Raw genomic sequence first — 26,185 nt, 5'->3', positions numbered from 1 at the left:
CACAAGGCAATGGTTTTTAGTGTAGCCACAGATCTGTCACTGTAGTGAATTTTCAAACAATTTTATCACCCCAAAAAGGGAAACCCATACCCTTTAGCACTCACCTCCCCACTCCCCTGGTCTGGCGACCCCCAATGCTGGACTCCACTGATCTGATTTCTGACTCCATAGATGTGTCTGTTCTGGGCATTTCATAGAACTGGAGTGACACAACACGTGAACTTTCGTGTGTCTGGCTTCCTGCACTCAGCATGTTTTCAAGGTTCATTCATGGCATTCCCTTGTCATTCAGTCACCCTTTGGCCGGCCCACATTTCCTTTATCCACCAAGGATGGCTTTTCTGCATCAGAAACGGCCCTGCACGTGGATTGCTGGCTGGGAGAATCTGTTAAACAGCCCACAATGCACAGGACAGCTCCCCAAGAAAGAGTGATCGGGTCCAAAGTGTGGAAAGTGTCAAGGGTTATGGCCGTGACAGTAGAGGGCTGGAGAGGAGCATGGCGCAGACAATGAAGTCTGGGAGTGGCTCCAAGAGCTTAGATGTGCCCCTGAGTAACAGGGAGGATGGGAGCTGCTGGGCAGGAGGGGAGCCCATGATCTGTGTTTCAGATTAGAGCTGTCTGGCCCTGAAATGAAAGCGGGGCAGAGGGTCTTGCAATGGCACCAAGCCAGCAAGAATTAGGCTTCATTTGTTAAGTCCAGACCCTATGATACCGGAGGTCTGCAAAGTAGGGTGTGCTCCTCTTCCTAACACAGTCCCAGCAGGGCTGCCCTGAGGGCAGGGCCTGGGCCTACAATTCCCCAAATCCCTCCTGTTCAGGTCACATTGGGCACCCCCTCCCTCCATTCCCCGCTGCTCCCCAGGGCCTCATAGTCCAGGTATCAATACACAGCGCCCATCTCTCTGTCGCCCTCCAGAAGTGTGGCCTTGGGAGCAGCATGTGTGGGGGAGTGCCTCAGGGGACCCCTCTTTGCTGGACTCCATCCCTCCTCACTTTACAAGTAGCTGGGTCCTCAGTTTGATCCTGAGTAACCGGCACAGTGACTTTGCCATGACCCTGAGTGATGGAAAGATGGGGGCAATTGAGATAAAATGACCAGTTATTCACTAAAACAGCAAGGGCTGGGTTACAAAAAGCATGGACAGGGGAAGCAAGGACAGAGGCCCCACCAACATGCAAAGTCACAAGTGGTCCTAGGTGTGGGATCTGCAGAGAGGCAGAAACATGGACAGCGCATTTAGGCTATCTGAAATGTTTGTGGAGTCCAGGCCCATCCCTGATGCCTTGTCCAAAGTTTGACAAGAGCCTCGGGGCTCTCCCCGACACCCAACAAGTGCCATCTCCCCTCCCTGCAGAAGGGCAGCTGCCAGGCCTCCCTACCAGGCCCACCCACCTTCCAGCCGGTCTCTGGAATGTTGCCAAAGGGCTCACCACCATCCCCTCTGCTGCCTACTCAATGCATCCTTGCACTTCGCCATGTGGGTTCTCAACGCATCCACATTGTGGCCTGTGCATGTGCTTGCAGTTATAAGTAGCCCTTACTGCTTCCTGGAAATTGGCACCACCCCTCCACCCCCCCACCCCAAACCTAATAAAACAGTAGCCTCTTTAATACATGTCTCTTTTTACTAACGCTGAGTTTGCTTCACAGGAGGGAGTCAGGCCCCAGAGATCATGCTCAGCAGGGCCCACCCCCACAGGCCAGGTCTGTAGGTAACAGGGTGGTCCCCAGGAAAAGGGGGAGGTTCCAGGTGGTCCCCTGTTACCTAGAGGTGAACAGAAGGGCCCTCCCACTGGGCCTGGCAGCAGCCTGGAGCAAGAGTAAAGAGGGTGAGCCCAGCTGGGCGACTCTCCCCTCCTGTGCTGGGGCTTTCTGGTGGGTTTAATGAGGCTCTTGGTCCTGCACAGCAACATGTAGAGGCGCTTCTCTGCACCCCAAAGTCACTCTACTAGGCAGATATGAGATGTGGTGATACTGAGATTCATAATAAGAAAAACAACTGGTTTTTTAGTCCCCGTTCCTGGCAGTGCTCCTAAAACCCTTCGAATTGCCTAATGAGACTGACAAAGGTGTCTTTTATTATGTTAATGAAGTGAATTTGCAAAGCACCTAAAGGTGGGGCTGGTTGCCAGGGGACCCAGCCTGGGATTAGAGGTTGGAAATTTCATCCCCACCCCCACCTCTGGGGAGGGGAGAGAGGCCAGAGGTTTGATTAATTGCCAATACCGATGAGTCCATCAGTCGTGCTGGGGAATGAATCCCCATAAAGCCCCAAAGGGCGGGGTTCTGAGGGCTCCCCGGCTGGTGAACCGAGAGGCAGTGGGAAGAGGGAGCCTGGGGAGGGCGTGGAGGCCTGTACCCGTCCCTGCGCCTCACCCAGGAATCTCCTGCACCCGGCTGCTCCTCACGCATATTCGTTTATATAAACCAGTGATCCCGTAAGTAAAATGTCCCTCTGAGCTTTGGAAGTGACTCTAGCGAATGAGGTCCAAGGAAGTGGTCGTGGGGGCTTCTGATTTGTAACCAACTGACCAGACGCGCCGGTGACCACACAGACTAGGACTGGCCGCTGAAGCCGAGAGGGGGCAGCCTTACAAGGCCGAGCCCTGCGCCAGCCCGCGGGGTCTGACACTCTGCAGGAGCTAGTGTCAGCATGGAATCCAACTGTAGGACGACCAGCAGGGGTGCCAGGGGATTGCTGGTGGAGGGGAAGCCCCTCCCCACATTGGAAAGTGGGTCCCACACCAGGAGAGGGGCAGCAGCACGATCTTGAAGGCAGAGAAGGTCCCCATGTGGCAGGAGCCAGTGCAACGCAGTGCAGACAAGGGGTCACCCCGTCACAGCTATCAGCACCCCCTGCGCCAGGCACGCTGGGTGTCAGTTGCGAGAGGAGCTGGTGCCCTTTCTCAGCGGTGCCCATTTCCTGGGCAGGGGCTACGGGCAATTCTTACTTGCTGGTCAGGTTTCCTCTGGGAGAGCATGAAGTAATGCCAGGTCCTGCCCTTTTCCTGAAAATTCTCCCCATTTTCTGGAATTGCATTTCACTGTTTTAGACCCGTCTCCTCATCCAGGCCCCAGGTGGTTAGGTGTGCAGCTCTAGACGCTCTTGCATTTTCGAGGTGAGTCCCGAACTCTGCAGGGCCAACACTGCCTGGCCAAGGAAATGTTTTCCTTCTCTTTCTTTCCTTAAAAATAAACCACCACCACCAGGGCCAGTCCCGCTGCAGCGGCGCCTCCCAGGGGGCTGGGGTGGTGGAACTCCACGCCTGCTCCTGACTCCCGGGGTCAAAATTGGGATGGAGTTCTGATGGAAGGCCGGGAGAAGTCCACACCTGGATAGACCTGGCACGGTGCCCTCTGCCGCCAGGGAGCAGCACGACCCCCGCCTGCTGCTGCTGTGCTCAGGCCTCAGTTTCCCCACCTGCAAACCTAGGATAACTAGCTCAGCACACAATTTCTTTTCAAACACACACAATCTTAAACATACACAGGCTATTACACACAAGGTGTTACACACGCAGCCTAACACACTGGCCGACACCACACTCCTCTATTCACAATGTGCCTCCCGATTTGATGAGGAGGGGACAGGGTGGGCCCTGATTGTGGTTGGGGCATCGGGCCTTTAATTCCACCCCACACTCGCAACGGTATGTGATTCAGCGCTGGTTTCCAGGCTGGACAGTGGAGGGCCTTGGGGTGCTCACGCCTATTTTCCTTTTAACTTGGGGAGGAGGTGGGGAAAAGGGAAAGAAGCAGCCTCCAAACCAGGATTCAGGACCCCAGACACCTGACATAGAGATCAGGAGTCCAGGGTCTGGGTTGGCAAGAGGCTGGGGAGCCGAGGCTGGGCCCCAGGGCCCTGCACTTGTGGTGCTGCCTCTGGGGCTTCTCTGCCTCCGGCCCCAGCCAAGAGCTGGGAGGCTGGTTTTGACTGTCGGGGTCGGAGAAGAAATATTTCTGTCTCTGAGGCCCAGTGGTCTCCATCCCAGCAACTCAGCCTTGGTCCTGCAGCTGGAGGGCAGCCAGAGACCAGCCCAAAGTGAGTCGGAGCCAGAGCGCCAATGGGACGTATTCACAGGCACTGAACGTGCAATTTCGGGTACTTTTCACCTGCCACGAAATGCTCTTCTTCCTTGGATTTCTTTTAACCATTGAGCAACGGAAGAACCCTTCTTAACTCACAGGCTGTCCAAACGCAGTTAGCAGGTGCCCCCGGGCCGCGGTTTGCCAGCCCCTGCTCGGGCCTCTTGTTACTCCCAGTGCAGACCCTGGACCAGCAGCCTCGGCCTCTGCCAGGAGCCTGTTGGGAACACAGATGGCAGGGCGCGCCCAGACGCCCATTCCAAGTCTGCATTTTAGCCAGGTCCCGGATGACTCATGTCTGCATTAAAGGTTAAAAAAATCCTAGAGCCTGGGTGTCACCCCAGAATTCTAATGTAACAGGTGTGGGTGCAGCCTGATACGCAGGTCTATGTAAAGCTCCCTGGCTGGCTCCAATGTACCCCAGAGAGAAATCCCGGGGAAAGAGGCCTCTCTCCTCCCGGTTCCCAAAGCCCGTCACTCATCCACAACAATGCGTGTCACCTTGTGATTATCTGTCACACTCTGAGCCCAGGAGCCCATGAAATCCTAATTCACGAAGGAGGCACACAGCCTTTTACCGTTTACCCTCTGGGGACCCAGTCTCCTGCAGGGGAGGAGAGGCCCCCTGCTTCTGGCGCTGTGAAGACACTCCCCTGAGCCTGGGGTGGGGGCGAGGGGGCTGCCTTCTGGAGTCTCCACTGCCCCCTCTCCACATTCTCCCCCCTCCAGGCTCAGTGGCCTCGGGCCGGTACAGACCCACTGCCAGGGCTCTGAGGACAGGGGCAAAGGGAAGCAGCCCACCCGTTCAACAGGCCCCACAGAGCCCCAGGCACACACAGATCACACCCCCCCACAAGCCACCCCCTCTCCCAACCCTCTCCTCCCTCCCACAAGCCCCTCAGCCCAGCCCCACCTCCCTCCTCTGCCATCCCTGGTCACCGACTGGTGTTTCCCTAGAGAAGCCAGTGATGGGGGTGGGTAGCACATCCCCAGGGCCTGCTCTCCCCCAAGGCTTCCCCCCAGCCCCCCACAACATGCAGCCTCCCTGCCCAGCCCCAACACAGCACAGCTGGGAAAGCTAGAGGAGCCTCAGAGTCAGCGCTTCATGCACACGGGCAGGGCCCAGAGGAGGAACAGCTGCCCCGGGAGGTGTAAACAGAGGCCACCGTCCCCCTCTCCCCACCACACACAAGTCCTGCTCAGCTCTGGGGTGGCGGGAGGGGAAAGCCAGAGAGAAGGACCTGCTGGGACCCAGTCTGTGCCGGGGATGGCCTTTGACTCAGAACAGGGTGACCCTGCCCCACCCCCTCCCGCCTGCGAGCCAGCAGGCAGCTGCGCCACTCACCGCCCCCAGCACGGAGGGGAATGGCTGCCACACGCTGAGCAGCTACCATGTGCCAGGCGCCGTGCTAAGGGAGCACCACGGTTCTCTAGATTCCCAGTTAAAACGTGATGAGGGGAGGATCAGAGAGGCGGATAGACAGGCCTGAGGCCACACAGCCCGTGAGCAAGTGGTCGGGAGGGTAAAGAGAAGCGTCTTAAGCTGGAAGGTGTCTCGGAGGACTCCTCCCCCCCTGAGCTGCAAACAGGCGCCTCTGACTGTCCCCCTCGACTCTCCGGCGAGGCGGGCAGAGGCCACCTGGGCATCCCCGTGTCTACCCTCAGCGATGCTCGCAGGCCCTGGCTGCAGAGGGAAGGAAGGGCTGGGGGCGGGGGCTCACGGGCGGAAGCTCAGCACCTCCCCTCGAGGATGCAGGCACCCCCCTGCCAGAGAGAAGGCCGGTGCCCCGGGGGCGGCCAGGACCGGGCACCTGCCTTGTGACCTGGAGCCTCGGCTTCTTCATCTGTAAAATGGGGCGCCCTATCCAGCGGGGCTGCTGGGAGGAATGGAGAGCGGTTGTGCAAAGGGCCCTGCACAGGTGACACACACAGTCGGCTCTGGGAAGGACGCCCTCCTGAAAGAGCAGGGAGCAAGCTTTCCCTCACAAGGAAAAGAAGGAAGGCTTCCCTGGCTCGGAGCCTCCCGGAATGTGGCTCCCTGGCGCCCAGCCCCTCCGGAGCCCATCTTTAATTAGCTTTCAACTAAAAATAGCCCCCTGGGCTGCACACCTGCCTCCCGACCTGGCAGGGCACGCCTGAGCCACGTCTGCTAGGGGCGCCGGGGGGTCAGCCAGCCTGTGACAGAACCCATAACACGGGCGGGTGCACGGAGCAGGAGGCTTTATTGAAGGGGATACAGAACTGGGTGAGGCTCCTGCCGTCCGCCAGGCCGTGGCCTCCATCGCCCGTGCTGCCCGTGACCTCCGGACACCCCTCCCTCACCCCGCTCCTGGACAACACAAAGGGGTCTTACCCAGCCTCATCACAGGAGCCCAAGGGGGCCTTCAGAGTCCTGTTCAGGAGAGGGTTGGGGGGCAAAGTTCAGTCCCTCCGGGCAGTCCCTGCCTGGCTCGTCACACCCGTCCCACCGTCCTCCGGGCCTCGATGCCCGTCACTTGCAGCTCTGGAGCCGGGTCCTATGGTGCTTCTCCTCGGTCAGGAGGGGGATGAAGGTGTCGCTGTGGGAGATCTTCAGGCGGCTGCTCCAGCTCGGGCCCTCCTTGCTGGCAGGCTCGGGCGGGAGGTTGTCCAGGTCACCGCGGGAGCCCCCTGCCTTGCCCTCCCCGGCACCGCTGGAGTTGAGCTCCATCAGCTCCAGCTCGTGCTTGGCCGCGGTCTCCAGGACCCGCTGCTTGTTGTAGTACCTGACGAAGTTGTTGATGATGGGGTGGATGGGCAGGGCGATGGCGATGACCCCACACAGGAAGCTGATGGCCGCGTTGAGCTTGCCCAGCGTGGTCTTGGGGTAGATGTCTCCGTAGCCCACGGTGGTCATGGTGATGATGGCCCACCAGAAGGACTGCGGGATGCTCTTAAACAGGGTCTCCGGGTGGCTCTGCTCCATGGTGTAGCCCAGGGCAGAGAAGACGAAGATGCCCACGGCCAGGTACATGAGCAGCAGCCCCAGCTCCTTGAAGCTGCGCTTGAGGGCGTAGGTGAGGGTCTGCAGCCCCGACGAGTGGCGGGCCAGCTTGAAGATGCGCGCGATGCGCATGATGCGCAGGGCCTGCACCGCCTGCTGCACGTTGGTCAGCTCCATCATGCGCGCGCCCAGGTGCGTGAGCGTGAGGCTCACGTAGAAGGGCAGGATGGCCAGCACGTCCACGATGTTCATGAAGGACAGGGCGAAGTGCAGCTTGTTGGGCGAGGCGAAGAGGCGCAGCAGGTACTCCAGCGTGAACCAGCCGATGCACGCCGTCTCCACGTTCTCCAGCGTCGGGTGCTCCACGCGGTTGCCCTCGGCGTCCTGCACCTGCAGCTCGGGGATGGTGCCCACGCACATGACCACGGAGGAGATGAGGATGAGCAGGAAGGACAGCACGGCCACCACCCGCGCCGGGCACGACGACTCGGGCTTCTCCAGGAACTTCCAGACGCACTTCTGGCAGCGGCGCCAGCGGCCCTCGGCCGCGTCCACGCCCAGGTCGTCCAGGATGAGCTGCACGCGGCGCGCGATCTCCTCCAGCTCCTCGCGCTTCTCGCTCAGGTGGCTCTTGCAGCAGTCGTCGAGGAACTTGAGGTCCACCTTCCAGAAGTCCATCTCGTTCTTGAAGCAGATGGGGCAGATGCCCTTCTTCATGTGCACCTCCCCGAAGTAGTACACCTCGATGACACACTTGAAGGCGTCGGGGTCGCGGTCGAAGTAGAACTCGCGCTTGCCCGGGTCGTAGTCGTCGCACAGGGAGAAGATGGTGTCGTAGCCCCCCGCCAGGCAGTGGATGAGCTCCGCCAGCCGCGTTTCGGGGTACCGGCTGAGCAGGTCTCCGTACAGCACCTGCCGCACGCCCCCCACGTTGACGACGATCTCGATGTCGTCGCCCGCCCGGGAGTCCTGGCTGCCGGGCTCGGGCTCGGGCTGGGGCTCGGGCTGGGGCTCCGGCTCCGGCTCCGCGAGGCTGCGCTCCTGCCCCCCATCCATGCTGCCCGCCGCGGCCCTCGCCGCCTTGGCTCCGCGCCCTGCAGCCGCGGCCGGCGATGCGGGGGTCCCGGGAGCGCGGCCCTCGAGGGAAGCCGGGTGGGCGCCGCGCGCGCGGGGGGCGGTCACGGGCGGCAGCCGCGGGCCGGGGCGCGCCGCGGGGGAGGCGAGCGCCCGGCGGGGCTCCGCGCGGGCATCCGGGCGCCGGGGCGCGCGGGCGGGCGGGGCGCGGGCGGCTCTCGCGGTCGCGGGTCCCGCCCCGGACACTCACCCCGGCCCCCCGGTCGCGCGATCCGCCGCCGGGCTCGGCTTCCCGCGGGAAGGCGCTCCGGGCGCGCGGCGGGCTCGGTCCTCCGCCGGGGCGCGCGGGCGGCGCGGGGGTCTCCGAGCTGCCGCGGCCCCGCGGGCGCCCCCCGCGCCGGGCGAGTGCGCCGGCCGGCCCCCCGCAGCCGGGAGGAGCGCGCGGAGCGAACTTGGGCTCCGGCGAGCCGTCAGGAGCACAATAGGAATTCCAGCCTGACGTCAGGAGCTCTCCAAACTGTTCCCTCTTCTGGTGAGACTCTGCAAGGCACGCGCGCGGCTGCAGGGGCCGGGTTAACCCGTGGGCAGGCGGGCACGGCTGCGCCCCGGCGGGCACGGCGCGGGGTCACCGGGCCAGCGCCCCGGGCTTGCGGCGGCGGGCGGCGCGCGCTGGAAGTTGCTCCCTCCCCGCGGTTTCTCCAAGGCTGGAAGAACCGGCTGCCTGTTGCTCGGCAGGAGAACGTGTCCGCGAAATCCCCTTCAAAGACAGCGCCCCGACCGCTGCCCTCCTGCGGCTGGTGCTGGAAGCTTCCCCGCCCCTCCCTGGTGCTGCCCCAGCGCGCCTGGCACCTTCTCACCTTCTCCGAGGAGAGAAGGGGTTTGCCCAAGGCCACCCAGTGAAGTGGAAGCAAAACTCAGCCCGGCTGCCTCTTCATCCCGAACGTTCCCTCGCTCCCCGCTAACTGCCCCAGCTGCTGAGCACCTTGGAATTTGCTTTGAAGTCCTTGCTGGTCTCCCTGTCCATTTCTCGGGGGTCCAGCACCTCTGAGGCCCCCGAGTCCCCCCTCTGTCACCAATGCCTGCCTGACCTTCCTGCACAGAGCCCCACGCCGCGCCCCTCCCAGCCTGGCAACCAGGCAGCCCTCACTCCCCGAGCATTGCTGCAGCTCCCTGTAGCCTGACACACCTACCCCCAGCTCCCCGGCCAGCCTCGGCCTGACCAGCACTGCAGGCTCTTGGGCCGCGCCTGTGGACTGGAGCCTGTGTTTAAAAAAGATCCTAGAGAGAGCGATGAATAGGCAGAGCTTGGAGGATTTTTAGGGTGCGAATGGCTGTGTGACACTGCAGGGGAAGATGCCTTCATTAAGCATTTATCCAAGCCCAGAATGTGCCCCTGGAGTGAACCCCGATGTAAAGGGACTGTGGACCACCATGAATTGGCAGCCTGAGCTCATCAGTATGAGAAATGGACACCTCTCGTAGTGCATATTCAAAGTGGGGGAGGCTGGGCTTGGGGGGGTGGGCAGGGCAGAGGGTATATGGGAAATCTCTGCTTTCTGTTTAATTTCATTGTGACCCAAAAATAACTCTTAAAAAATCAAGTCTATTCCAAATATATTCTGTAGGCTGGGGGTGGTTAACTTAAGGTTCTATCATGAAATCAATCTGCCTAGTACTTTTTCCTCTCATGAGATAGTATAAAACTGAGTATATAGAGCATATCACACAACCTATGTTTGGGTGAAACATATTTTTACTTTTTTTTTTTTTTTTTGCATTTCCATTTAAGATTTGAAATGGCCTGGCACCACAGAGTAAGAAACTGGGGTTCAGAGGGAAGTAATAGAAATGTTAACACTGATTTTGCGAAAGGCTTTGTGCTGTTCTCATTCAACCCCCACAGCATCTCTCTGAGGAATCAAGATGTTGGGGAACCCACCATGATCTCTCAACTCACAGGTGGCAAAGTCAGGAGTCTGCCCCTGGTCACCCACTGCCATGGCCACACACGTCACCTCCCAGGTCCTGGTCACCCAGCTGATGGGGATGGGGGGAGCTAGGATTTGCCCCTGGCCTGTGCATCTCTCAATATAGGACATCAGCTGCCTCCCCTCACACCCCAAAAGCATCTTCCAGTGCTTTCTGTGTTACTTCCCTCCTCTGTCTTCAGTTGCTTCCTAATATCCGCATGACGGTGTCCAAATTGCATCTCAGTTTTAGCTTCTTTAATGGGCTTAAAAACACCATTCACTCGATCATCTATTCAAATATTTATTGAGCCACCGTGGCAAGCGCACGCACAGATACACTCGCACACACCCCAGTCTAGGGGACAGGGTTCATACTGTAGTGGAGAAGACAGCATTTGTAAGAAGCAAACAGCTATGCAGTCATCAGTGTAGCAGAGCTACGCGGCAGGACAGGGGTGGGGGAGTCCTGAGTTTCCCTAAAGGGGGCACTGAGCGGTGGCCGTCTGACTGGTAAGTGGGGCTGCAGTTACCGGACACTGGGTGCGTGGTGCCTTCCCTCTGGCAGGTAGAGCCCCCAGCCCCGTGTCCAAGTGCCAAGGGCTCCAGGAACTGCAGACACCTGGCCGGCTTTGCCTGGTGTGTGCCCACCTGGGAGAAGGCTGCTTGTGCCTAGGCAGGGCTGGCAGCCCCTATGGCTGACAGGCCAGGCTGGAAACAGACCGCCAGGGGTCCCAAGAGGAATCTGGACTCTGAGTCAACTGCTCAGTCCCCAGCGATTGATTTAAGCAGCGTGGGGATGGGGTTGCCGAGACTAGGAATATCACTCACGGTGAAAATAATAGCTCGGATCTCAGCTCAGCAGTCACCCGTGCCCCACAGATGTGTGCGAAGGGAAGGGAACGTGTTGACGAGGCAGTTCCCAAGGCCCTGAGGTCTCTGAGGGACCTTCATTTGTGAGGTTTTCACCCCACAGGGCTGAGCATGGTGGTGAGCAAGACGGAGTTCTCTGGGCACATCCATACTCGCTGTTACTCTGGGGGGTGAGAATCACCTGGGGGCTGAGCAGGGACAGGCCCTGGCAGGGGGACAGGTTGGTGGGTGACAACAGGATGGTCCTTTTGTGTGGAGAATTCAGCCCTTTGCCCTGCCAGCCGGTGTGGCCCATGGCCCATCTTCCTAGCCGCTTCCGCCCTGGGCCTCAGAGCATTAGCTACCAACATGCCCGCATCCAGAGTACCCTGCCCTCCCCAGGTCACCCCCCAAAGGTCACTCATCCCCCAGGGCCTCTGCACTCACCTGGCCAGAGCCTCACTTGTAGGTCCCGTCTGCTGGTTCCTTCCTGCCAGTGCTCCCTCCCCGTTGGCGCCACCCACCTCCTCGGAGAGGGACCTAATTCTGTCCCCCAAGTGTATTGGAGAGGGGGCCTTCAAGGAGGTAATTTAGGTTAGATGGGGCCAGAGGGGGAGTCCTGGTGCGATAGGGCTGTGCCCTTGTAAGGAGATACACCAGGGATCTCTGCACACACACGGGACACAGCAAAAAGGCCATCCGCAAGCCAGGGAGAGAGGCCTCCCAGGAGCCTAACGGCACCCGCCTCTGGGCTTCCAGCCTCCAGGGCTGTGAGCAAATGCATTTCTACTGTCTCAGCCCATGTCAGCTGTCTGCGGTGCTTTGTTATGACAGCTGGAGCAGACCGAGACATTCTTCCTCTTCTCTCACGCCTGCAAAGTCCTGTCTAGACTTCCTGCTTGCTTCTCCCATGTCCTCCAGGACTCTGGACACAGACCCTTCATCATCTGACCCGTAGGCCCTGAGTGGGTTTTGTGGAGCCTGAGGTTGGAGAGACACCAACGGTAAAGAAAACAAACACTCCTCTCTGCTGCCTTCTCAGCGCAGGTTGCTCATGCACCGAAACTTGAGCTGAGCTGAGCCATTGAGAATTTCCTGAAGGACTGACCCAAAGGAAAAGCCCAGACTTTGGGGCTAAAAATGGAGTTTCTTGCTGTGTTATATTCAGTCCTGATTTTATTTCCATCAGAATTGTACATTTTGTGATTTCGCGGGGTGGGGGGGTGCCGAGGGAACACAAAACCTTCTATTAGACACAAAAAGAAGAAATTTTGACTCACGTGGGTTTTTATTTAAATAGGGAAGGGAAAAAACCACCATCTATTTAAGTATTATGAGAAGTGAGTGTTTGCACTGCATTTTCTTTATTAAATATGTATTTTTTATTTGTTGAACAATAACACTCGGGGCTGCAGAATGCTTAATTTCACGGTGCTAATTAAAACCAGCACATGTGTATCTAAGTGATTTGTCTAGACAACAAATGATGCAAGCTGTAATCTCGTCCCTTTACACGGAATAATCGCTTCTGTTCTGTTAAAATGTCTCTGTGTTTTGCTGAATTTAATAATACCTTTCGTTGAGATGCAGTTCTGTTCTCTATCAAACATGTACATTTCGTTGTTTGCTGCACTCCTGTCAGCACCGCTGCAGGCCCCCCGACTCAGGCCCCCAGGATTGACTGGCCAAGGACCCAGGCTCCTGTCTGATCAAGTGTCCCTGGAAGTCACGTGCAGGAGCCCCAGGGGAAGGGGCGTTGCATGGAGAACAGGGGTCCAGGGGAGAATGAGATAGAACTGAATTGTGGGGAGACTTTGTCCCAACTCCTGAGCTTTTTTCTTTCCTATGCCTCAGCTTTTCACGTGCGAAGTGGAACTAGTCACCCTTCTGGACTCCAAGATCTTATAGGAACAAATATCGCGGTGGTGTGAAAGGACTTTCTGAGCTATAACACGCTGAGAATGTGAAGCAAAGGGAGGAGGAAAGATGTGAGCAGCAGGGAGGGGAGAGAGGAGAAGGGACTTGGAAGGAAGGGGAGGTGGGGGGGGGGACGGGAGGGGAGGGGAGGGAGAGACCCAAAAGTTTCCCGAGCCCCAGCCCCACTGCGACCCGTTTCCTCTGAGTCCCTGTGCCTCCCCTCCCTGCTCCTTTCAGCAGTGAGTCACCCAGCCAGGGGTGGGTGGGAGGACTGAGCAGGTGACAGGTGTGCAGACCCATGTCAGAGACTTTGGACGCAGGCAGGTGCCCTGGAGGTGTGGGAGGGACCCCCTCTGGGCTTGAGATTGGGTTGCTTTGCCTTTCTGAAGGAAGGAAGATTACAGGAAACAAAGGAGGGTCTCTGCAGGCCTCACCAGTCTGGAGCAGGCAGTCCCTGGGAGAGGCTGGGATGCTCTCTGTTTGAGCTGGCTTTTAAGGCACACTGAGAGTGGAGGGGAAAACATTCTTTAAAAAAAAAGAAGTTCTAGGCCTCCCCTGTGACCCAGCGCTTAAGCACTGGGTTGCGAAGCTGCCTGCAGCCTCTGCAGCTCTGGTTCCATCCCCGGCTGCTCCCCGGCCACCGGAGGAGGGTCCTGCATGGCGCACAGACCTGCTCCCCTCAGCAGTGTACTTCGGTCCTTCTGCCTGCTCTGCTCCCCGCTCTGGCTCTGGTGAATTCTCTCGCCCTCCCGCGCTTCTGACTGTCCCCAGTGCTTGCATAAATAATAAAATAAATAAATCTTTAAAAAAAAGGTTCTTTAGCATTTTCCTTTTCTTGAATTGCAAAATTAATATATATTCACTGTAAAAATAAAAAATATAAAGCCCGGTATTTGCATCCCCCAACTCCCCTACTCCGCGTTCAGCACAGCAGAGGAGGACCTGGTCTCTGTTACTGCCTCAAGTTCAACAGTTTAAAACATTTATCAGGCCAGGAATCGGGCCAAGGCTTAGTTGGGTCCTCTGCTCAAGGTATGGGCGGGGCTCAGGTCTTGTCTGAAGCACAGGCCCCTTTTACTGCTAATGTGGGAGAATTTGTTTCCTTGCAACTGTAGAACTCATGGAGGCTTCACCTTTGAGGCCAGCATCAGGACTGCTCTCATCCCAGCGAGGGCCCAATTTTCCTTGAAGACACTCGCCTGATTAGACCTGGCCCACTTAGAAGAATCTCCCTTTTGATTAAGTCACACACATGATTACATTAATATTTACATTAGCACCCCCCCCATGAAATACTAGGGTACAAGTCTAACAAAATTTGTATAAAATCTATAAGAGGAAAACTATAAATCTGATGAAAGAAATTAAAGTAGAACTAAGTAAATGCAGAGTTATTCCATGTTCATGGATAGGAAGACTCATCAAGATGTCAGTTCTTCCCAAATTGATCTATAAATTCAATACAATCCCAATCAGAATCCCAGGGACATGTTTGGTGGCTATTAAGATATTGGTTGTAAAATTCATAGGAGACGCAAAAGACCAAACTAGACAACTCAATATTGAAAGGGAAGAACAAGGTCAGAAAATGGACACCTTCCAAAGTTAAGACTTACATAAAACTGCACTAATTCTGCGTACTGCCGAATTCCCACTCTGTCAAAAGGCAAAACTGCAGAGATGGTGAGAACATCAGTGGTGGCAGGCGGGGGGACGGGGAGAGGGCCGAACCCGCGAGCACTGAGGATGTCTTCTGATTCTGCATCGACATCATGTGGCTACGCAGGTGTCCGGGCCCACGCACCACACCCAGAGTGAGGCCTGGTGTGTCCATGGCCGTACATCCATGGTAACAAATGCACCCCCTGGTGGGGCTGTTGATAATGGGGGAGGTTACACCCTGAGGGGAGGGAGTGTATAAGAACACTACACTTCCCACTCAATTTTGTGACAAACCTAAAACTGCTCTTTAAAAAATAAGTTTTTTTTTTTTTTTAAGTAACTAGTTCATGATTTGGGAACGAATCTGTCTGGGGGGGTGTGTCACTGCCAGTATTTTCCACAGAAGATCAGCTGCCTTGTCGGCAATGGGTCCGGACGGGTGGAGGCTCCAGGCCCTCCTCATACCCCAGCAAAGAGCCCTGGGCCCCGAGGCCCTCAGAGCTGCTTTGGGAGGTATTTGACAACCGCTGGTCTCTTGGGTCGTCAGCTCCGTATCTGCTCCTGGCCAGAGAATGGGGAGTGGGGGGCAGGGGGACACGCTGGGTCAGATGAGGAGAGGAAGGACGTGCCGGGGGAAGTGGAAAGGGAAGGTGAACGTGAGCTTGAGCAGAGTGGGAGGAGGGAAGGTGGATGGGAGGAAACAGAAAATTCCGGAACATCTTCTCATGTTTTGGAGAAATGTCATGTCAGGCAGGACTTGATAATTACTGTCATTTGTGGGATGTTTCAGTACAAGAGAACCAAATAATCCTGATGACATGAGCTCAGCGCCTTCTCCAAGTCGGCATCCAGCCGCCAAACGCACACGGTGTAAGTGTCCTCCCAGCTTGCCTGGTCGTACCACGGGCTGCACGACAGGGCCCTTTGGGGAACAGAAGCTTCTGCCTCATGTGGGGTGACAATCCCATGGGACCTCATGTGTGTACAGATGGACCCTCGGAGGTGCCTGGTTTCCAGAGAGCTTGGAGCCCCAGAACCTCAGAACTGGAAGGAAACTCAGCCTCGGTGTGGATTCCTCCAGGGACGGGAGCTCAGGACATGCAGGCAGTGGGGAGAGGTGCAACATGAAAACTCTAGGGGAGAAAAGGGACCTTTTTCTACTTCCTAAGAAGAAGCCACGCCTTGAAGCTACAAAGGCAACATCCACCTAGGCTGGCTGGGTGCCTCTCAGAAGACTAAGCTCGAATCTTCCTCAGGCACCTGCTGGCCATGTGACCTAGGGCAGCCCCTCATCACCTCTTTAATAAGCAGATAATAGGCTCTAGGTGATTTTTCTGAGCGAGAAAGAAAGCACATGGTCTTTTTTCATCAGCATCTATTTTTCATCAGCCCAGGGCGGAAATGGGACCCGAGCACTCAGGTATGAGCCTGCTGCTAGAGGGATCTGGAAGCTTGGGGGCGCCTGGCCCGTCCTGAACCCACACTTCGTGACTTGTGTCTTAGAAACCTCTGAAATAAACTTCATGCTTTCAAAATATCCACAGATAAATGGCAGGGAGGTGTTAGCAACCTGCGAAAGGGGTTTCCAAAATAGATTCAAGCCCTCAAGAGACAGATTGGACCAGGATCTGCACAGCCTCGAGCTCTGGACCATTTGTCGGGCTCCAGCCTCCCTCATGGCTCCCCCAGGTGGGCCACCTGGACAGGCACCACAGATGCTCCACCGCCCTGCCCAGCACTGGGGGATGGGGGTTCATCTCTGGGAAAATATGTGTGGCTTCTAATGCCAGCCCCCCCCCTTCTTTTGTACAAGTCATTTAACCACTCTGAGTCAATGTGTGTGTCTATAAATTGGCTGTATCAGAATAGAAACTAGATCATAGAGATGTGAGAGGCACAGAAGACCATGAATGTGGCAAATCTCAAAAAGCTAAAGGTGGAGCCCAGCGATCCTCGTGGTCAGCCTCATCACGGCCAAGCCAAGCCACCTGTGGGCGACCAGCTTGGCATCTTTCAGAGTTGAACAAAAACCTTGTCACCCCCATACCCTATAAGACCTTGACCCATTTGCCATTTGATATTTAAATGACCTCAGGGGTCCCTAAAATAACTTATAATCAGAGCTTCCAAGGTTGTCGTTCATTTTTTTGCTGTGTACAGAGTAAGTATGGAGGTCAAAGCAACTCTTGCCAAGTACCCTCCTCTACCCACACAAGATTCTCTTGACTCAAGAGGAGCAAAGTAAAATGTCACTTCCAGATTAGGCATTAATGTGGGTCTGTTCTTTGACAAAGTACACTTCTGCAGCTCACCGGGCATCTGTGGGCATGCAGGCTGAGAGCAAAGAGGTAAACTCAGAGGCATTAGCCTGGATAAACACCACCTGCCCCTGGCTTCATAGGCTGGATTGCTAGCTAATCCCTTCAAGTCAGTGTGCTCTTCCAAGGCACCAAACGCGTCTTAAAGAGCAGTTTTTACAAACGATGAGGGTAGAATCCCCCTCCCTTGCCAGCCCATTGCTTTGACAGGTTTTAATTACACCCTTGATCAGAGCAACATCTGCACGCTTCTCCTGGCGTGGGCAGGCGGCGCCCCGCACGCAGCAGGCCAGCTCGGGAAGCCGCTGCAGGGCCTCGCTGGCCACGCGCTGCTCTGTCCCTGCTGCAGCCGCAGTCCCCACCCTCGGCAAACAGGCTCCCCTGCTGTCTCCAGAGGTGCTGGGACCCCCAGGGGCAGGCTGCAGGAGGAAGCCCCCAAACTCGCCTCCCCGTCTCCGATGCTGTTTTCCCTTCTCTTTCCACCAAGTCAGGCCTGCGGAATTGTTACCCTGCGCCCTCCCTCCCGCTGGTCCCGGACTCGGACGTGCAGTCTTTTCCCAGGTGTGAAACAGGAATGAAGGACCCCCATTTTCTCATTTACCCTCGAGGCTTTACAACTTTCTTTTCTCACATTCCGAGGGAAGAGCGCGCCATGAGGAAGAGAACACTGAACTGCCGAGCACCGGGTGCCGCGGGAGCCAGCCTGTGGCCCTGGGCGCTGGATAAGCGCGCTGCCCGCTGCCCGGGCCCACGTCTGCTCCTCTGCTCCCTGTAACTCTGGGTAAATACCCCTGCCCTGGGCCAAAGGGCAGGACGGGGTCTTTCAGCCAAGTGTCTGCTCTCCTCAATTTGTCGACAAAGTAAACTACTTTGCTTCTCCCCAAACTCTATTTCCTTTCATTAGCCACGGGAGACCGAGACCGGCATCCGGGAACGGGCCTGCGGCCTTCTCCTGGGTGGCGGTGCGAGAGCCCCCATCGCTGCCTCACCTTCCCTGCGGCCTGCAGACGCTGCGATCGTCCCATAAATGTTAATGTGTCTGGTTACAGGCTGTTGCCGGGACCTCTGGCCCTGCTGGCAGTGCTGTTACTAGATCGAATATAGGCTGCTTGGCTTTATTTTTAATTTGGAAAAAAAAATCTGAATCTAAAATCCATCTGGAATTATCCACTTGTATTGATGATGCTGGAGACCGCCCTTGGCTCTCCGCACCCAGGCTCCGGTGAACACGCCCCAGAAAGAATCCTCCCTCCGGGTGCGGACAGGCCGCGTGAGCCCAGCCAGGGCCACGAGCAGGGCCCTCACCAGAAACCAGACCCACCAGCTCCCTGATCTTGGACTTCGAGCTCCCAGAATTGTGAGCAAAGAGATTCCCGTTGTTCAAGCCCCCCAGTATTTTGTTATGATGGCCTGAGCAGACTAGAACACAGGAGGAGGGTTCTAGCTTCACGAGTGAAGAAAAGCAAGTTCAGAAACGTAACCTGAGCCTTAAAAGATGAGCAATTAACCAGCAGTTGGGGGACGGGAGCACTTTCAGTCGGAAGCTCAGGGACAGGAGGTGGAGAGAGACCAAGAGACCCGAGCATCCGGACCACAGGTAGTGCCTGGGGTGAGGGCTTGGGGTGCCGTCATCTCGCTTTGATGAAAAACAGGGCAGAACATGTAAAGGAGCCTGCAGGGTGAGTGAGTCAATCAGGCTTTTTAGGCCACTGTCTCTGTGGCCATCACCTGGGCCTTGATCGTGTTGATGCAGAAGGCACTCGGGAGTGTGGGTGGGGGCACATGTGCCTGCTTGTGGCCACCTGGAGTGTGGTGTGCATGCGTGCGTGAGTGCACACCTGGCCTAGAGGGCAGGGATATAAGGGCGGCGTAACTGGGAGCCGGCTGACGGAGGGGGGGGGGTGGGGGGGGGCTGCGAAAGAGCAGGTGACTACGGAGGAGGCGAGACTGCGAGGATGCCAGACCCCAGAGAAAGTACAAAGATTCTTGGGGGACTGGGAGGCTCGGTTGCTTTCCGGGCCTCCCTGCCAGCCTGCAGGCTTGTTACTACAGAGCCCAATTCGGGGGAATCCAAGTCATGAAGTGCTGCCTGTGTGCCAGCAGTAGGTGACCCCAAAGACACCAGTGCCGAGAATGTCAGTAGGAGCCACCTCGTGGCAACCCCGAAGCCTGTCACCTGCACAGCGTTCGGGAGACAGCAGCTGGCTGGAGAGCAAGGCCAGGCCGCAACCCCCTGAGCGGAGCCGGCCAAGCCTGTAGTGCCTCGTAAAAAGTGGGTTCTAGGGTTCGCAGGTCGTCTCTCTCCTCCCTGCGACGCGTCACCTCCTTTCCTCTCTCTCCTGTTTTCTGTGTCAGCACCCTAATCTCACAAGATCCCGGGCGAGTCCAGGGTCCCAGCTGAAAGAGCTGAAAGATAACAGAGGAGAGGCCTGTGTCTTCATTTGCACCTGCCTTCCGGCCTCCAATTTCCTGACTTTCTTCTTCCGAGTAGCCCTGTCTTTCTGCCCTGGAATAAATGTCAGGGAGCACAGCCCCTCCCCTGCAAACAGACACTTCTGTTCTCTGGGCGCCACCGCAAGGATCTTGAGTTTGGGGGTTAGAAGAAAATATCATCTGGGCTGTTTCCCTAGAGCTTCCCCCATTATAAAAAAAGTCCCTTCAATGATAATTGCTGACTTTTTCCAGTTATCAGCCACCCCCACCACCCCCCAAGCAGCTGGGCTTGGAAACTGCTCTGTCCCTGGGCCTGCTCCTTAACCCTTTCATTCCCGCAGTGCTGCGCATGTGCAGATGCACACACGGCCCGCCGAATCCACAGTTACTGACCAGAATCTGCAAGACCGTGAGGGCCGGTGGGGAACAATCCCTGCCCGCCAGCAATGCCAGGTCTCCTGGAAAGAGCGCGTGAATACGTGACAAATGGACTCACAAAGTAACAGTGAGATCAGGCCAGCACCAGAGGACTTGACCCCTCTGACAGGCGCTTCGTCCTCAGGAAGCTGCAGCCCACTAGGCCGTGGGGTCCTCATCGCAGCCCCTCGAAATGCTGAAGGCAGGGTGGCAGAGGAGAGAGGACAGGCAGGGTGAAGTGACAGGGGTTTTTAGCAGAGAAGGAAGATCATCTCTCAACGGTGGAACAAACCTTTCATTTATCATCTCAACACTTTGCTCCAAATAAGCAGCTGAACAAATAGAACTTGATTTTAATGGGTTTTGAAATGAGAGTGGTGTCGATTTACCCCATGGCTGACTTTTGCAAAAATCATGGCATTTGAGCTCTGGAGAGGTCTATTTCCTGTCTCCTGGAGTGCACTGACTTTTAAATGAATGTAGCTAAACACCCCAGATTTCCAGGACACACCTATGTGAAAGGCATCAAATACAGAGAGAGGTGATGTTAAATACTCCCATGCTGAGCACCAGGGACTCCCAGGCGCTATGGCGGGTGGGTGCTTAGAAAACAGTTAAGCGCTGTGAAGCTATCCACAGCCTCTGCAGCACAAGTTCGAGCCCCAGCCGGCCAGGGAGCTACACACACGGCACTGCAGACCTCTCCTTTCTTGTCTGCTGCTCCCCTCAGCAGTGTATTTCAGTCAATTTGCCTGTTCTGTTCCCCACTCTGTCTCTGGGGGATCCTCTCATGCCCCGCACCTCAGGCCTGCACCCCAGTTCTTATATGCATAAATCAATCTTTAAAAAAAAACACAAGCCATTTCTCAAAAAGCTGAAAACTTCTCTGCTTGGGGCCAGAGAAATGAAAGCTGCTCAAGAATGTTCTTAGAACCTGTATTTGTAATGGCTTCCAAGTGGAAAGAGCCCAAACGCCCTTCCACAGGAGGCTGAGTGACCCGTGGAGAAGCAGGCTGTGTCCATGCAGAGCAGGGACTCAGCAGCCAGGAGGGAAGAACCACAGACTCAACCACAGGAGGCTCTAAGCATTATGTTAAGAGAAGGAACTCAAATATGAAAAGCTGTTGTCTGATTTCACGTTGATGCCTGTCAGAAAAGGCAAAACCTCAAGTTCAGAACCCGAGAGGTCGCCAGGAGCTGAGGGCGTGAGGGTGACTGACTCCAAGGAGAGAAACTGGGGGCAAGGCAAATATCCCAGTCCTCACGGTGATGTTTTCACAGCCTGCGTTTGGCAAATCTCACAAAATTAGCCACCTGAGTTTTACGTCACGTCAATTCCATCTCAATAAACCTGACTTTAAAGTTTTAAAATATCCTATTCAGAGACCGTTTCCTCTTTTTAGCGAAAGTTCATCACTAAAGTGAGAGAAAGGAAGCCTTATTTATGCTAATTTCCTCTGATTAATACATGACTACATACTCTATTTTTTTATAGAGAAAACTATAAATAATGCTAAATCTCGTTCACATGGTGCCTGTGAACATGGCCCCTGACAGGGAACTTTCCGGCTCCTTCCTTCTCCAGTGGCCCCCAGCACAGAACAAAGAGGAGAAAATGGGGGTCGGTGGCATCTCCCCGAGTCTTCTCACCACAGCCGGGGCGTAGGAGGCCCAGCCTTGACACTGTCCACTTGATAAATATACACGTGACCTTAACAACTGGCGAAAGTCACAGCACAGGCTGCTGGCAAACCCTGGTAAAGGTCTTTTTTCCACAGAGAAAGACCTTTTCTTAATTTTCATCTCAGAGCAACAGTTGAGAAGTCCGAGGCAGGAGCTATGCAGGTAATTGTGAGCCCAATTGAGGGGGAATCGATGGGAGGAAGAGAACTTATTTACCGACCTGGAATTTATTTTGGGTGCTTTCCACAAACCAACTCAGGAGATGTGAAAACGCCACCCACACCCCAGCGCCTGCAGCCTGCTGCGAGGTGGCACAGGCCCAGGTGTGAGGGAGCCGGGACAGACCAGATGTTGCAGCCTCTTTCTCCCATGGGCTGTGAGGTGGAAAAGGCCCCTCGGGAGACAGACAACCTGGGTCCACACCTTGCTTTGCCTCTTCAAGTTTCTGTTTTCTTATCTCTGAACAATAACATTTTGCAAGATTTTTGTGAAAATAAGGTATAAAAGGCACCAGAGTTATAATACAGGTGAAGAAAATAGGGATACCAGTGCTGCTTTTATTGGGGTGTTGTGCCAGCTGGACCGTGAGCTCCCTGAAGGCAGGGATGGCCTGTGATACTGTAGGGTAAGGACAAATGTCAGGCTTTTCTGCCCTCCTGCCATCAGGATAGATGATGGATCCTTGCAGTCCTGAATGCATGCCTGATGGCGGGCACCTGGAGCAGGGTGTGGGCCTAGGTAGATGGGATTCACCTGGGCTGAGACTGGGCTTTTAAGGTCGGCGTCATGGGGACACCAGCAGAAGCAAAGAAGCCGAGAACAAACAGAAGCCGAGAGAGAAGCAGAGAAGGCCGGAGAGCCCAGAAAGAGTGAAGACTTGCTGGGGGCTGGGAGGCCTGCCAGCCTCCCGGCCCCCCAGCACCCCTGCCTGCCATGTACCTGGTAATCCCAATAAAAGACCTGCAAAAAAACAGTGAGGGCTCCAGGACTCCTCCTTTACCCGGTCTGCATGGGATCCTAGAAAACCTGCACCGTGTCAGTTCCTGACCTTACAGATCCTGAGTCCCAGTTCCCAGCACAGTGGATCCCGGAAGGGTTTGCTAGTGGACCAGAGTGCAAGAACCATCCTTGTTGATCCACAAGCTGCCCCCAATTCTGGGGCACCAGCAGCATGTGGGATTTGCTCACCTCTGCCCACTCCCAAGCCTAGGTCTGCACCGTCCCCACCGCCCAACGCCATACACACCCCCTGGGCACTGCCAGCAGGCAGCAGGCTTCCTGTCTCAGGACTGCCCGTCACTGACTGAAGCCACTGAGAACAACACCAGCAGGGCACACAGAGGAAGCACCCGAGAAGTAGATGAGATGAGAAGTCACTGCCTCCGGGCTTCACACTGTGGGGAGGAAATGCTAAGTCTTTCCACTTTCTGGAAAACTTAGACTAGACGTTCTGATATACCCATGAAAGCCACATGCAAAAGCACAAACTCAGGAAGCATACTGACCACCTCTACTCACCTATTCAGAAATGAGTAACAAATAGAAATTTTAAATCCCTACATTTAACAAGTATATTAGTTAAGGTACAAGCTGAATGACTAAAACAAAACTCCCTCAGATTCAAAGATGCAAATCATAAAGAGTTTATAATTTTCTTTCATAACTCCAGAGGTGAATTCTACTCCACAGGGCCATTCAGGGATCCAGGTTCCTTCTACCTTTATTTTTTTTTTTTCTTACTGTGGTATGACCTATGTATGATAAAGTACAAAGACCTTAACAGGGAAGCTCAATTCATTTTCACACATGTGCACACCTGTGTAGCCACCACCAAGATAAAGGACAGGCCTCTCCCAGCACCATGGTATCCTGCCCACTGCTCTGTCACGCCCTAGGGTGTCGTCTTCATATAGTAGCCAAAATTCATTCATATCAGCTCCACATCCAGCCCACAGGAGAACGACAGGTGGGGATGTTAAACAGCTGAGGCAAATTTGGTGTGCTAGAAGCTCTGAGGAGTCCTGGAGGAGTGTTCTCCACAAAGGCTGTCCTTCCATTCTAGAGAAAACACTAGAATGAGCCCTAAGGAGGGAAGGAACTCTGGTGCTCAAGGGAGATGATACACATGGCAGTGGAATGGCACCAAGGGCTGAGTCAGAAGTCCCTTAACAAACAAAAACTAAATACTGCAGGGGAAGAAACAGAATTAAATACACCTAGGCTAATGAAGGTTAAAATACCTGGCCCTAGTTTTCCTGGACGTCAAAGAAAACCCACCAATTACATAATCTGCACAGCCTGATCAAATAAATACTTGAACTTGTCAAGGGTTGTATCTTCTCAAAGTGTTTCCCAAAGACTTGGTTTTAAAATGAAAAGGAATTTGAAATTACAAGCAAGATAGAATATGTTGAGTAAAGTTTGTTAAAAAGTCTTAGCAGCCTATGTAATATTAGAGGTAGCAGTAAATAAAAGACTCTAGAAAGAATTCAGCATACACCCACATCACAAATAGAGCCCTGACCTCACTGTAAGTCTGCGAAGATATGTATCTCCTAAGATATGGCCTCTGCATAAATACAGTGCCTTAAAATAGAACAGTCTGCATGTGGGCAGTGTCCCAAGGCTGGCAGGTGTCTCTAATCAATGAGGCCCTCTAGGGACCAAGCTGCTTCTGCCTGTTGCCTGGCCATCCTGGCTGTCTTCATTGTCCAACCTGTGGACCTGGCTCCTCAGAACCACCTCTGTCTCCCAGTGCAAGAAAGGCTGACAGAGTGAGCAGGGCAAGCAATTTGTGCACTTAAAAAGTAATTGAAAATTGCCTACACCACTTCTGCTCCTACTCGTGGATCTCAGTCGGGGACACAGTGAGCTGCGAGAGAGGCAGGCATGTGGACCCTGGAGGCTGCTGGTGTGCTGGACTGAAAGTTGGGGCTCCTACGACCAAATGAAAGAAGGGCAGTCAACTAGCATCTCTGCCTCAACATCTGCTCAACACCTGCACACGGGTCTTCACAGAGATAAACCAACAATAGCGAAGGAACTAGTTGCTCACGAAGATGCTGGTTGCCATGCTTGGGGATTCTGACCTGCAGCCCCTGCGGCCCCAGAACCCCGCTCTGGGCACCGAGGCCCCTGCAGCTCTGACACCTCAGGTCTCCCCCTGAATGCAGGAACAGGGCGCCCCTATTCTCTCCCTACCCCCACCCCACCTCATTTATGAGTCAACATGCCCACCTGAGCACCTCCCCAGCGAGGGCGCATTCTTTAACAGCTGAGCCATTAAACTGACACAGTCCTCAAATGTCCAGTCTGGAAAGGGGCTCAGAATGATCAGTTAGACAGAACTTCTGTACCAGCTACCACGGACTGTGACTTAAACAACAGAAGTTTACTGTCTCCCGTCCTGGGGGCTCCAACGCCCCGTCAGCAGGGCCGGGCCCTCCCAGGCTCCGGCTGGCTCCCTGCCTTGCCTCTTCCGCCCCACATGGACCCTCCAACCCTGGTGCTCCTAGGCTCGTAGCTCGCCACTGCCACATGCTGTCTTCACATGGTCTCAGGATACCAGCCATTCAATTTAGGGGCCCCCTGAATCCAGTATGGCCCACCCCTCTTGATTCGGTTACACCTGAAAGGACCCACTTTCCAAATAAAGTCACATTCACAGGCACCAGAGCTCAGGATTTCAGCCTGTCTTTTTGGGGACAGTCAAGCTCGCAGCAGACAGCAGAGAGACAGAGAAGCGATCTTTAATTACCTGTTATAACCCAAGCACCCAACACCCCAGGAGCCTAGGGATTACAATCTGCAGTTTATAGGGGAGGAAACTGAGCCTCAAAGAGGTCGAGTGACTCCCCTTAAGCTTCCACAACTTTTAAGATTTGATCCATAACCTGCCTTTCTGCTGGAGCTGGGTGATCTGCTGGAGCTCTTGTGCCTCTGTCAGACCCTGAAGCCCTCAACACCAGCCAAGAGGAGAAGCTTGTCCATGTTATTCAGCGAGTCCCAGTCAAGCTGGGCTGCCCCTGGGGCTCCCGGACTGCTGGGTTCCTGTGTGTTATCACTGAAGCTCTCTGCTCTGCCGTGAGCAGGACCCCAGGGTGTAAGTGGCTGGCGGCTACCGGGACACCAAGGCAGGAAAGAGGCGGGGAGGAGGCGTATTGCTATGGGCTGAGCTGGCATCCGATGAGGCACCAGGGACTTAGGGGTCCTGGTCTGCTCCCACAGGGCACCACTCCCAGAGGGGCGAGTCCCTGGGGCCTGAGGGTGATGCCTGAGGGTGATGCCTCCGGCATGGGGGGGGGGGGCCCTGCTCAGCCACAGGAGCCACAGAGGCCCCATGGGTGAGCCTGCGGGTGGGAGTCTGTAGTAAACTCTGATGTCTCCCTTCCCCAGAGACGTGAGTTGCTGCTGACTAAATTGTGCCCCTCCCCCAAAATTTGTGGGTTGAAACCCTACCGCTTATGTGCCTGTATTTGGATTTGGGGCCTCTAACAAAGTGGTCAAAGTTCACAGGGGTCATCAGGGCAGAGCCGTGATGCCATAAGCCTGGCGCCCTGCTAAGAAGAGAGAGACCCCATAAGAAGGCAGGAGGGGGGCTCACACCATAACCCAATGGCATCTTGATCTCAGATTTCCACCTCCAGACCTGTGAGAAAATAAATTCCTGTCGTTTAAGTCAGCCAGTCTGTGCTGTTTCGTGCTGTCAGCCCGAGCAGACATACAGGATTTAAAACACTAAAATAGCTCAGTGTTGAGTGGAATAAGCTCTCAAGGATTCCTTTCCCCCTTGTTCAGTATTTAGAGGGGA

At 55.4% G+C, this 26,185-nt stretch overlaps 1 protein-coding gene across 1 annotated transcript; it reads right to left on the bottom strand.

Moving 5' to 3' along the window:
• Positions 1-6,492: 6,492 nt before the first annotated feature.
• On the bottom strand, positions 6,493-8,108 carry KCNF1 (potassium voltage-gated channel modifier subfamily F member 1; the record flags this gene model as incomplete). Its single annotated transcript, XM_084236000.1, has 1 exon — positions 6,493-8,108. One exon carries the CDS (start codon positions 8,106-8,108, stop codon positions 6,582-6,584), a length of 1,527 nt encoding a protein of 508 aa, XP_084092126.1. The 3' UTR covers positions 6,493-6,581.
• Between the last annotated feature and the right edge of the window lie 18,077 nt (positions 8,109-26,185).

Source organism: Talpa europaea (genome assembly GCF_964194135.1).
Source record: "Talpa europaea genome assembly, chromosome: 6".
Lineage (NCBI taxonomy): Eukaryota > Metazoa > Chordata > Mammalia > Eulipotyphla > Talpidae > Talpa > Talpa europaea.
This window is presented reverse-complemented; position numbering and strand designations above follow the sequence as displayed.